Here is a 13,314-nt window from a genome sequence, read left to right as displayed (position 1 = left end):
CAGAGAGCAAGGAACAGGCCAGGAAGAATGTTTTATGGGCGCGGGAGGCATTCATAAATATTACATTTTGCGTCGCTCTTCGGAGGTGGCAAATGGCTCACTCGCCACTCGAGCGGGCGGCCTTGGCCTCCGACAGCTGCCCCACTCCAGATCCAGATACGGATTCAGATACCCAAGTATCCGAATCGTCTAAACAGAAACTGCAGTCCCGGCTTGCTCTTGTCCAAACAATCCCTAAAACGCTGCCTAAAAATAGTATCTACGGGCTGGCAATGTGTTAAACATCTTTTGGCGTTGACAAAATTGCATCGCAGCTGCCGCAATTACGAGATGTAGATGCATCGCGCGGCGAAAGTATCTGACGGATATGCATGCGGCGCGTGTGAGTCAATAGTAACAATAACAAAATCTCGATGGAGTGATGAGCGGGAGGAGGTGGAGGGGGAGATAGCAAACTATTGAGTGAGAGAAAGAAGAGAGTGCGGAGTCAGTTAATGAGAGCAAGCGAGAGAGTGAGAGGACCTTTAACAAAAAACTTGAATAAAAAGAGGTTTACTTTGAAATATAATACAAAAGGAGTATTTATGAGATAGGAAGAAGATTAGAAAATATTTTTTTTCATTAAGAATATTATTTTTAGTAAGTTATTGTTACAAAAGATATATAGGGAAAAGGTTGTCCAGTGCCAAGAGTATTCATTAAGCTTTATTTTAAATTTTTTCCCCTAACCATTTTGCAGGATTTGTTGTTAATTTAAATATTATTTCTTGACATATTTCCTAAAAACTAATTTTATTATTAGGGAAGAGGTTCCCTTGTTTAAAAAACCTCATATAACTTTTATTTAATTAATTTGTAATCCATTTATAAATGCTTTATTTACCCTGATAGAAAACACATCATTCTTCTTTTATTGTATACGTTTAATTTGTATAAACAAAACAAGAAAATAATGTAATCTCAATTGAATTTCCAATTGTTTGCTCTCCGTCAATGTTTACGTTTTTAATTTCACTCAAACTTCTTTCTCTTCCACTCAATCACTCTCTCTCGCGCTCTCAGGCTCTCTCTATTACCACCCAGCACTGTGGCGCCATTTGTTCCCGCAACGGCGGCGAAAGTAACTAGGAATGCCAAGCGAGAGCAAGAGCAAGAGAGCGGCGCCTGCGTTCGCTCGTATCTGCGAGATACTCCATCTGCCGAATACGAATCCGAGTAGCTACGAAACCAAGTATCTCGCCGCTGAAACCAACTGAGGGAAAATCCAGAGGCTCGAGTTTTCAGTGGCTGGCGAAGCTAAAGTCAGTCATATTCAAACTTCCATACCGAGCGGACGTGCGATTCGGATCGCGATTTCAGGTTGGAAAATAAGAAAAGTCAGAAAAATAAAACAAAAGAGAAATATAAAGCTGAAGTGAAAGAGAAATTCGGTGCGAAAGCAATGAAAATACAAAATACACCGGGAACAAAGTGCGCTTAGTGAGAGAAAACGCAAACGAAAACGAAAAGGCAACAAAAAAAGTAGAAAAAAGAGTGGAACGAAACAAAGTGTCGAGGAAAATGCCAGTTCCCAGTGTCCAAGTGGCCAAGTGAGAGTCCCACGAACGCGAACTACACCTTAGAGAATCCCTTCCCTTCGCGCCGCCACAAACCTCACAGAATGCCGCCGCCCGTCCTGCTGCTCCCGCTGCTACTCTCCTGGAGCTGTCTGGGATTGGGAGCGGTAGCGGTAGCGGGTGCCGGAGCGGTAGCGGCTTCCCAGGAGTCCAAGGGAGCGGACTCCTCCTCCAGTGCCAGTGCCAGCGCCATAATGGGCGCCGGTTCCGGGGCAGCCGCCACAGTATCGCTCTCCGGCGACTACTCCTCGCTGCTGTCCAATCCGGGACAGGCAGGTGGCCAGTCCGGCACCTCGCCAGCTCCCTCGGCGGCCGCAGTCCCGCCCAGCGGACCGGGCAACCAGTGCTCGTGGTCCTACAACGGCACCAGCTCGGTGCTCTGCTCCCTGCGCCTGATCGAACGCCAGCCGGGCCTGGATCTCCAGGGCGCCGATGGCAGTAGCCAGCTGAGCATCCAGTGCAGCGACCTGTACCTCTTCGAGTCCACGCTCCCGGTGGCCGTCTTCGCGCGCCTGCAGACCCTGGAGGCTCTGCGGCTGGACTCCTGCAAGCTGCTCCAGCTGCCCAACAACGCTTTCGAGGGCCTGGGCACTCTGAAGGTGCTGCACCTGAGCACCCGGAACGCGGAGTGGGGAGCCACGCGATCCCTGGAGCTGTTCCCCGACTCGCTCGGAGGGCTGAAGCAGCTGACCGAACTGGATCTGGGGGACAACAACCTGAGGCAGCTGCCCGCGGGCTTCCTGTGCCCGGTGGGCAACCTGCAGGTGCTGAATCTCACCCGTAACCGCATCCGCACCGCCGAGCAGCTGGGATTCGCGGACATGAGCTGTGCGGCAGCAGGAACAGGGAGTGCCGGGAGCGAGCTCCAGGTGCTGGACGCCAGTCACAACGAGCTGCGCTCTATAAGCGAAAGCTGGGGAATCTCGCGGCTGAGGAGGCTGCAGCACCTCAACCTGGCGCACAATAACCTCTCGGAGCTGTCGGGCGAGGCTCTGGCCGGACTGGCCTCGCTGAGAATCGTGAATTTAAGCAACAACCACTTGGAGACGCTGCCAGAGGGCCTGTTTGCCGGCAGCAAGGAGCTCCGCGAGATCCACCTGCAGCACAACGAGCTGTATGAGCTGCCACGCGGGCTGTTCCATCGTCTGGAGCAGCTGCTGGTGGTGGATCTGTCTGGCAACCAGCTGACCTCAAACCATGTGGACAACACCACCTTCGCGGGCCTAATCCGCCTGATTGTGCTGAACCTGGCTCACAACGCCCTCACCCGGATCGACTACCGCACCTTTAAGGAGCTGTATTTCCTGCAGATCCTAAACCTGCGCAACAACTCCATTGGCCATATAGAGGACAATGCCTTCCTGCCGCTGTACAACCTGCACACCCTAAATCTCGCCGAGAACCGGCTGCATACCCTGGATGACCGTCTTTTCAATGGCCTGTATGTGCTTTCCAAGCTGACGCTAAACAACAACTTAATCAGCGTGGTGGAGCCAGCGGTGTTCAAGAACTGCTCGGATCTCAAGGAGCTGGACCTCAGCTCTAATCAGCTGAATGAGGTGCCGCGGGCCCTGCAGGACCTGGCCATGCTGCGCACCCTCGACCTGGGCGAGAACCAGATCCGCACCTTCGACAACCAGAGCTTCAAGAATCTGCACCAGCTGACCGGGCTGCGGCTGATAGACAACCAGATTGGTAACATCACCGTGGGCATGTTCCAAGACCTGCCCCGCCTGAGTGTCCTTAACCTGGCCAAGAACCGCATCCAGAGCATTGAGCGTGGCTCCTTTGACAAAAATTTCGAGCTGGAGGCCATTCGGTTGGACAGAAACTTCCTCTCGGACATAAATGGGGTCTTTGCCACTCTGGTTTCGCTGCTCTGGCTGAATCTCTCCGAGAACCACCTGGTTTGGTTCGATTATGCCTTTATACCCTCGAACCTCAAGTGGCTGGACATCCATGGCAACTACATCGAGGCCCTGGGCAACTACTACAAGCTGCAGGAGGAGATCCGAGTCAAGACGCTGGATGCCTCGCACAACCGCATCACGGAGATTGGTCCCATGTCCATTCCAAACACCATCGAGCTGCTGTTCATCAACAACAACCTCATCGGCAGCGTGCTGCCCAATGCCTTTGTGGACAAGGCCAACTTGGCCCGCGTCGATCTCTACGCCAATCAGCTGAGCAAGCTCCAGCTCCAGCAGCTCCGTGTGGCTCCCGTGGTGGCTCCTAAGCCCCTGCCCGAGTTCTACTTGGGCGGGAATCCCTTCGAGTGCGACTGCACCATGGATTGGCTGCAGCGAATCAACAACCTGACCACTCGCCAGCATCCGCGTGTCATGGACATGGCCAACATTGAGTGCGTCATGCCTCATGCCCGCGGCGCTGCAGTGCGTCCGCTGGCGGCCCTGCGGCCTCAGGACTTCCTCTGCCGCTACGAGTCGCATTGCTTCGCGCTGTGCCACTGCTGCGACTTCGACGCCTGCGACTGCGAGATGACCTGCCCCAGCAACTGCACCTGCTACCACGACCAGATCTGGTCCACCAATGTCGTTGACTGCGGTGGCCAGCAGACCACGGAGCTGCCGCGTCGTGTGCCTATGGACTCCAGTGTGGTTTACTTGGATGGCAACATTTTCCCAGTGCTAAAGAACCACGCCTTCATCGGGCGGAAGAACCTGAGGGCGCTGTATGTGAACGGCAGTCAGGTGGCGGGCATCCAGAACCGCACCTTCGCCAGCCTGGCCTCGCTGCAGTTGCTCCACCTGGCCGACAACCGGCTGCGCACGCTGCATGGCTACGAGTTCGAGCAGCTCTCCGCCTTGAGGGAGCTCTATCTGCAGAACAACCAGCTGACCACCATTGAGAACGCCACCCTGGCCCCGCTGGCCGCCCTGGAGCTGCTCCGCATCGATGGCAATCGCCTTATGACTTTGCCCATCTGGCAGCTCCATGCCACACACTTTGGCTCCCGACTGCGCTCCATCAGCCTAGGCAGAAATCCCTGGAGCTGCCGCTGCCAGTTCCTGCAGGCCCTCACAGCCTATGTGGCGGACAACGCTTTGATTGTCCAGGATGCTCAGGACATCTACTGCATGGCAGCCGGAGGCGGAAGCTCTGGAATGGATTTAAGCTCCTCCTCAATCGATGAGGGATCTCTGGAGAAGAGGGAACTGGATTTCAATGCCACAGGAGCCGCCTGCACGGACTACTATTCCGGTGGATCCATGCTGCAGCACGGCATTCCCGAGTCGTACATCCCACTCCTGGCTGCTGCCCTGGCTCTGCTCTTTCTGCTGGTGGTCATTGCCATGGTCTTCGCCTTCCGGGAGTCGCTGAGAATCTGGCTGTTTGCCCACTACGGCGTGCGGGTGTTTGGACCGCGATGCGAGGAGTCTGAGAAGCTCTACGATGCCGTGCTCCTGCACTCGGCCAAGGACTCGGAATTTGTGTGCCAGCATCTGGCTGCCCAGCTGGAAACGGGACGACCTCCCCTGCGGGTCTGCTTGCAGCACCGAGACTTGGCCCACGACGCCACCCACTACCAGTTGCTGGAGGCCACTCGAGTCTCGCGGCGCGTGGTGATCCTGTTGACCCGGAACTTCCTTCAGACCGAGTGGGCCCGCTGCGAGCTGAGGCGCTCCGTGCACGATGCCCTGCGAGGAAGGCCTCAGAAACTGGTGATCATCGAGGAGCCGGAGGTGGCCTTCGAGGCGGAGAGCGATATTGAACTGCTGCCTTACCTCAAGACCTCGGCAGTGCACCGCATCCGCCGCTCGGACCGCCACTTCTGGGAGAAGTTGCGCTACGCCCTGCCCGTGGACTACCCCACTTTTCGGGGCAACAACTACACCCTGGAGCTGGACCACCACAACCACGAGCGGGTGAAGCAGCCAGCCAGTCCTGGACTGCTTTACCGCCAGGCTCCGCCACCCGCCTACTGCGGTCCGCCAGAAGGAGCGCCGCCGCAGGGAGGAGCCGTGGTCACAGCATCGGTGCCAGCGGAGCAGAACTACTCCACGGCCACCACAGCCACGCCGAGTCCCAGGCCACAGCGCAGGGAGCAGCAGCAGGGATCCGGGTCAGGATCTGGCTCGGGAACGGGAGGCCATCATCTGCATGCCCAGTACTACCAGCATCATGGGATGCGGCCGCCCTCGGAGCACATCTACTCCAGCATCGACTCGGACTACTCGACCCTGGACAATGAGCAGCACATGCTGATGATGCCGGCAGGTCACGGGTTGGAGGCTGCTCAAAGGGCACAGACCTGGAGGCCCAAGCGGGAGCAGCTGCACCATCAGCAGGCCCAGGCCGGCACCCTGGGCTCCAAGGCAAACCAGCAGCAGCAGCAACAGCAACAGCAGCAGCAGCAGCAGCAACACCAGACAGTGTCCAGTGGCCAGCAGCAGGGACCGCATGTCCAGGCGTATCTGGTGTAAGAGCGAGAGCATTCCCCTGCCGGAATGATGACAGTGATTTCTTTAGGGACTGGTTCCTGTGCATAATTTTAATTACTAAAATATGTGCGAGTTAAGCTAAGAGCAAGCGGGGAGGGGCAGCAGGATGGCAGCAGGATTTTAACGTATATTACTTTGTTTATCCAGTGTAAAGTCATTTTAGATGCACTAAGCCAACACACAGAACAGGGCAGAGCAGCGCACAAGATACAGATACGAGTGTCGGGCGGCATACCAGATACAGATGCAGGCGGTCATGTCAGGGTGGTGTTGCTACAATGCCATCTCAAAGTTTCCCAACTAATTTTCCTCCTCCTTAAACACACGCACACTCACTCTACTCGTATGAACTCGAACCCGAACTCGAACTCGAACTTGCTCTGGCCTGGCATTTGCTTAGCCAAGAATTGCTCGAGGGGGAATTTGTGATAACTTTTTAATATGGTTTTAATCAGTTGGACGCAGGAATAAGGATTTCCAGGCAGTAGAATTTCAAGCTATAATCCAACTGCTCCTGTGTCTGTGTGTTCGTTCTGTGCCCCCATTAATTTGTAAATAGCCACACGCCGTATTTACTGCCCAAACATAACGTAGATAGGTATAGAGAGAGCGACACATACACCTCCGCAGCGCATAGATACAGATACATAAACTGAAACAGATACAGATACAGATACAGCTACAGTAACCGTATGGATAATTCAATAATCACATCCCAGAACACATGTAAATTGTATGCCACAGAGCCCCGCAGTGAAATCGATAAATGCATTTGTCAAGTAATCCCAGCCGTATGTAAAAAGCATTAATAATTAGCCAGGGAAGGAGATTCATAACCATATGCAGAAAAGCTCATTTTAAACACTTACGCTTACCAAAACTAACGATAATTGTAACAGAGGTCTCGCAGGCTGCGCGGCTCACTCCATACACCATATGCATAGCTAATTATATATAGTACATATATATACATATATTCATGGATATATCAATGTGCGTGTCTGCATGTACGTGACTGTGTAAAGAAAAGCAAACTAACTGATATTAAAGAACTACTATGTGTATGCGGTATGCGAATATGTATCCGCCAGTACGTATATCTTACGAATATATTATACGAGTAAATGTTTAACAACTGCCTATAGAACGTACTCGAAACTCGTACTCGTACACGAGAGCATTTATTTCAGCACACTCGCCTACTCGTCATTAATTAAGCAAGTCCAGAGATTCAGATAACCGGATATATAAATGGATTACCGATCCAGTAAGACACTTGTACCAGTATGAAAGCCCAAAACTGTTATTTATTTTTATCATTTTGTAATATACGCGAGAGAGATCAGCCCTAAGTTTAGTTCTAATGCAGCTCTACGATATATGTATAACCTATGGATAATTCAATTTTGTGAATACAACTATTTATATACTATATATATATATACATCTAAATCTATGTACGATTACGACAAACAACAACAAAGATATTTTTCTGTTTCGCCAGCGAACAATGCAAATGAAATGAACAACTTTTTTAAAACAAAAACAAAGTGAAGTGTTTCTGGGATTGGGCTTCGATTATGGCCTGTGGCCAGGGCAATTGGTCTTCCATTTCCATTTCCATTTCCAGCTGGCTTTTTGCTAATTTAATTCATCATGCACATGAGTTGCTGTTTTGTAATCCTCACGCATTGTCAGGGGCTTCGGCGGAGGAGGGACTCCGGCGGCCCGTCAAAGTCAACGTTTGCTCCGCTCCGCACAGCTCAGAGTGATAAATCATTTTTTGTTTTCTATACAGTTTACTATATACATATCTACTTGAAGCGACACACAAATGCGCAGCATACACAAATCACCCCCTTTGCCACGACGCTGTCCATCACGGAGCACATAGCGCCTCTCACCCGGGTTTCTTGTCTATCTGTCTGGCGGTTAAATGATGGCTGTTTCCCTCTGAAGGGTAACACTCGCACTCGCACTCGCACTCGTACCTAGTCGAGCATTATACGCGTCTGGAGTGGATTTCTATGACGCTTTTGGCATTTATGCCAAACCAAGCCGGGCTCAAGTGCCTGTCTCCCAGGCCAAGTGCAAAGTGTTGGCCCAAAGAGCTGGAGTTAAAGATGGAACTGGAGTTGGAGCCTGACTCTGGAGTTGGTTCCAGCAGATGTAAATAGTGGTGAAACAAATCGAGGAGCTACGTCCTCCAGTATCTCAATTTCTCAGTCAATTTCGATAGCAATACATTCCGGGACAAAGAGCAGGGAAAACAAGAAGAAAAGCTTAAGGCAAGACACGACTAGGAGATACTCTTAGTAAAGTTTCTAAGCTTGGATTTTGTTTCCATTAATATTCTAGTTAATTTTGTATATAAATTGCTTTAAAATGCTTAACACATTACGAAAGATCTGTTTCTATATATCTTTTTTAATTTTGTAAAATATTTTTACCACTTTCCCATAAATATGTATACCCTATTTCTGCATACCCTCACTTACTGCAAGTATCAAGTACGAAAAAAAGGGGGAAACCCATTTAAAAGCCAAGAAGGGGAACTGCTTTTTCCCCCTAACCCAAACCTCGCCCTAAAAACCCTATTGACTGCAACTGGCAAAGTTTTTTAATTTGCTTTTATTGAGGTGGCTCTTCCCTCTTCCTCTCCGCACTGCACAACTTGTATCTAATAGATTTACAGACCCGGCAAAGAAACAATGCCACACATTGCGTATCTGTATCTAGATACAAATGCCGAAAGACAAGGGCAACAACAGCCAGTAGTAGCTACTGCAATGCAATCGACGAGCGGAAAGGCATTGGGGGAAAAATCGGAAGCCCTAGTTAAGGAATTTTTGGGAAATTTCATTTAACAATTTCTTAATTGTTTGCAGATACGCATCTGCTGCTGTCGAGTCGGCAGTCAGCAGTCAGCAGTCGTCTCTGGGGAGGGTTTTCCCCAGCTTTTCTGGGGCATTTCCCCGCAAAATCAATACGGCCAGTTCTTTAAATCAAGCCAAAGGAAGCTAGGGCGGCCGTTGAAGAGATATTTCATATTGCCTGATCAAAATTCAATACGTGTTGCAAATATCGAATTTCCATCAAAACAGAAACAAAACAAAACAGTCGTAAAAAACATCGAGGGTTGCTCTCTCATATATGTATGTGCCGTGGGGGGGTAAAAAAAATAATATAGGATATATGTACACATCGGCCTCCGTTTCGCTTATTATGATAATAAATTTTTATGCTGCAAGGAATAAAGGAGAGTGCAGGGAAAAATTAAATAAAAAAGTACGAGTATCAGGCACTGGCAGGAGTCGAGTCGGCCCAAAGTGAATTAAATTGAATTGAAAACTGTTTCCCAATAAAAGGAAAGGGCGCCACTTCAGGGGCAAGTTTAAATGTCGGACCCTACACTGGCAATCAAATTATTTAAATGTAATAAAAAAGGTCCGGCCAAACATTTGCCTTGGCATTTGCCAGGCAAAACTTTGTACTGTCAAATGTGGGCCAGTCACTCAGATTTCCTCAATGTCAGTACATAGATATAGTATATATGTATATATACAGCATTTCCATTTTACCGCACACTCACATAGAAATTCCGATACATAGGCAAGTGGGAAAACGCTTTTCGTCACGTTTTTGTCGGTAGAGCGCACAGAAATAGGCAAATAAATCTGTGCGAGCAGCGGGAAAATTGAAACGAAATGCTTGGTCAGGCTTTTCCACTATATACTATATTATATATGTATGTATATACGTGTGTGTTGGCCACAATTTTCATTTTCTAGCTGATAAACAACGACGCCAAGGTGATAAGTTCATTCTGACAGCTTGCAAATCAAAGTGTCTCCTGGCTTTTATTTCTGTTTTTATATATCTTTTGCTCACTTTTACTTCGGGGAAAATCAATTTGGCCCCCAGACAATGATTGAAGTTTTTTGCGTGGGCCCCCAGCCAGGCCCACATATATTTTTCTTTCTGAGGCAAAACACACTCGTAGGTCACCTTTAATTATATTTGCCTGAATTGAGCAATGTTATTATTATGACATGATGGCCCAAGTGTTTGGAAAATCTAAATGGATATTTGAGGAATTGTAGGCTCAATTAATTTCAATATATTCTATATTATTTCTAGGAAGGCCAATGGGCCATAAAAACGAAATAATATATATCATAAAAAGTTGTATACTGAAGCAATATTCAACCTTAAATTGAGTTGAAAATTCCCTTTATTTACAGCATTTATAATACCTAATGTTGGGTTCTAAAATTGCCTGTCTGAAGTCAACATAATTAACCTTTTTTAGCCGCCGTTGGAAAAGTTTTTGCCTGTATTTATAATAAGCTCTATAATGCGGCCAGAACGCAAATGTCACAAGTGCCAGCCAACGAATTGCTCCAGCAGCTGTGCGGGGCCACATAGATACCATACATATCCTCCTCGAGTACACGAGTGTTCGAGGAGGATACATATATGTGGGTTTGTCATAATTTCACGTCCATTGTCAGCGTTTATTCAGCATGGCGGCAGGACGTAGCGGGACAGAAAGGACAAAGGGGACAGCCGACGACATTTATGCTTTATCCTGGCTGGTGCGGTGCCCATTGTCGTTGTTATTTTTGTGGGGCGTAATTATTTGTTTTGGCTTGCCGGGTTCATTTACTCCACCGAAAAGAAAATACCCCAAAGGAGTCACACTCCGGTTGTATGTATTTTGCATGTGCCGCTCGCTCGGCTTGTTTTCCCGTGTTTTCCTGTGTGTTTGTTCACATGTGTTTTAATTTCTGTTTGTTTGTTGTTTTCCACAACAGCAACAATAACAATAGCAACAATAAAAAGTAGCCTGAGACTGTGTGTTTTTGTTGTTTCAGTGCCACACATATTGCCCACTCGGCGTGGGTTCAAACAATTACGAATTATGGCCCAGTTCCACTTGCCGTTTAGGGTTACCTTTCTTAATTGTTTTTCCTGCGACGTATTTTCAAGTGAGATCCCCAGGAAACTATTTATCTTGCCTCCTCAGCGAGGAGCAGCGGGGAAAATCAATAACCCAAAAAGCTTTAAAGTCAAAGGAGAGCCTGGGTTAGCCGGGAAAATCGAGCAGGAAAAACCGGTTTAATGAGCCGGCTGGCTTGCTGCCTGATGGACGCCTTGCACGCAACGACACCAAACATGTCCTGTGCTTATTAAATTTCGTGAGCAAGTGCCGAAGGACTAAAGGCACCAAGAGTTGCACTTGGAAAAACTCTATATAATCAATAGAAATGTCATGCTAAATCAAGAGTTATAAAGGCACACTGCTTTCTCTCTGTGCAGCCGTAGAAGTTGCAGCCGGAGAAATGCCAACAAAGCAAAGCCGGGGAACGTCAGGATATTAAGGACACTGGCCGGGAAGAGGGCATAAAAAGCAACGACTTGGTCACGACCAAATAAGATGGAAGACAATTCAATTGAAAAAAAATCAACGATCGATAATCTTTACCACTGACCGCACACACGGACTCTCTCCGGCAGTCTTGGTTCTTAAAGAGCCTCTGCCTCTGCCTCTGCCTCTGCTCCAGTTCTTCAATTCCAGACCTTCAGAGCTGTCCTTGCCTCCGTGCTCCATTTACATGTTTATCGGAGCCGCCTTTCGTTCCTTTTCTACTTCTGTGCGTTGGCAACTTGAGCGTGTGCTTTTTAATTCGCCTTACTTGCTGCCAAGTGGCCCAGAGTCGGGGCACAGCTTCCTTAATTTTGTTTGACTTCGGCTAAAGTTTAATGATGGACTACTAGGGGCTGCACAGGCCATGGAAGATGAGTCAACGCTCTGGAGAGTTATACTCAAGTGCTTTGTAATCGACTGCAATCAACACGAGGCTTAGTCAGGAGCCAAGGATATAATGGTGATGCGATTATGGGGCACTCGCTTAGGGAGTTTTATATAATAGTTTAGTTAATTTTAACTAGGGAAAGTCAAGGAAAAGTCCTTAAAGGGTTGGTATTTGCAAGCAGCTAACTTAAGATTTAATAAATAAATAATATTTTAAAATTCAAAGAGTGAAATTTGAGATATCTTTTTGAGAGACTACAAACAAGAAGAGTATAATCCGCAGTTAAAGATTATTTAAGCCTCCCTTTAATCATTATTTAAATGTAATCATAGATAAGATATAAAGAGTGGAATGCAGGTTGTATAGGGTCTCTCTTTCGGGTGCCTTAATCCCATTTACCCAGATGATTATCCGGCACTGCAGCTCATTATCTTAGTTTTTGGCCCGGAGGCGTTCTCGAAACACACACAAAAATACGAGTCTTCGGCAGCAACTGGAGTACACACACGTGCACTCCCTTAGTTTTAAGTAAACAAGGAAGTAATTAACATTTTCGGGCATTTCTTCAGTGTTCGCCTCCTCCTGGCCCAGCAGCTCGTTTCTACTTCATTTACTTTGCTTACTCAAATTTCGGGGCCAGCCTATTTACATGAACAAAAACTTTTACTTTAGGGTTTTTTCCCGGTTTTTTTTTTGATGTTGTTTGTCGCAGCCCTGGGGCTGCACTTTATAAAGTGTTCACTTGCCGAACCTGAACCCTTTTGCGTGTATTTTTTTAAAGAGGTTTAGTTGTAGAGAGAAGAACCGTCGTGTTGATTTGATTTCCGCTGCTCTTTAACCTAATGCCCCGTTATGTGCAGCTTAAATATTTATTAATACATTTTATTAAACGATAAAACAGTTTATGGTGGAAACAAAACGTGTGTGTCTCCCCATCTAATCAAACATTTTATGTGCCACTATTGGAGGCCCTACCTAGGGCCAAAATACTGTGTGTTTGTTTGTATTAAAAATGCATAAACCCATAACTACATAATTAGTTTTTATAAGCGGAGAGCTCGGCCCGGGGCTAATTTTGCATGCGCCATGCCACCAAGCTCCCCCGAAAATGCTTAACTATGCTTATTTTTATTTAAATAAAACCCATAAATGTTTATATGGCCTGTGTGCGTCCAAAAACTAACTTTATGGGCCTCATAAAAAGTGGAGCATGGATTGCCGATGGCATAACCCCTACGAGACCGACATCGACATCGGCAGAGATCGGGACTGAGAACTTGCTTTAAGGCCTGTCAAATCCATCGCACGAAGCTATGATATGACAAATCCGCCATGGAAACTAGTTTCTTCTATTCGGCGGAGGGAGATCTTATCGAGTCCCCCCTCAATCCAGCGGTTTCTGATTTCATAAAAAAT

The 13,314-nt window shown here is 47.9% G+C and overlaps 1 protein-coding gene across 1 annotated transcript; it reads left to right on the top strand.

Moving 5' to 3' along the window:
- The first annotated feature begins 1,326 nt into the window (after positions 1-1,326).
- Toll-7 (Toll-like receptor 7) lies at positions 1,327-7,604 on the top strand. Its single transcript, XM_017177503.2, has one exon. The coding sequence runs from the start codon at positions 1,661-1,663 to the stop codon at positions 6,059-6,061; it is 4,401 nt and encodes a 1,466-aa protein (XP_017032992.1). The 5' UTR covers positions 1,327-1,660; the 3' UTR covers positions 6,062-7,604.
- The last annotated feature ends 5,710 nt before the right edge of the window (positions 7,605-13,314 follow it).

This window comes from Drosophila kikkawai, chromosome 2R, assembly GCF_030179895.1.
Source record: "Drosophila kikkawai strain 14028-0561.14 chromosome 2R, DkikHiC1v2, whole genome shotgun sequence".
Taxonomy (NCBI): domain Eukaryota; kingdom Metazoa; phylum Arthropoda; class Insecta; order Diptera; family Drosophilidae; genus Drosophila; species Drosophila kikkawai.
Note: the sequence above shows the minus strand (reverse complement) of the source record. Positions and strands in the feature narration are given on the sequence as shown.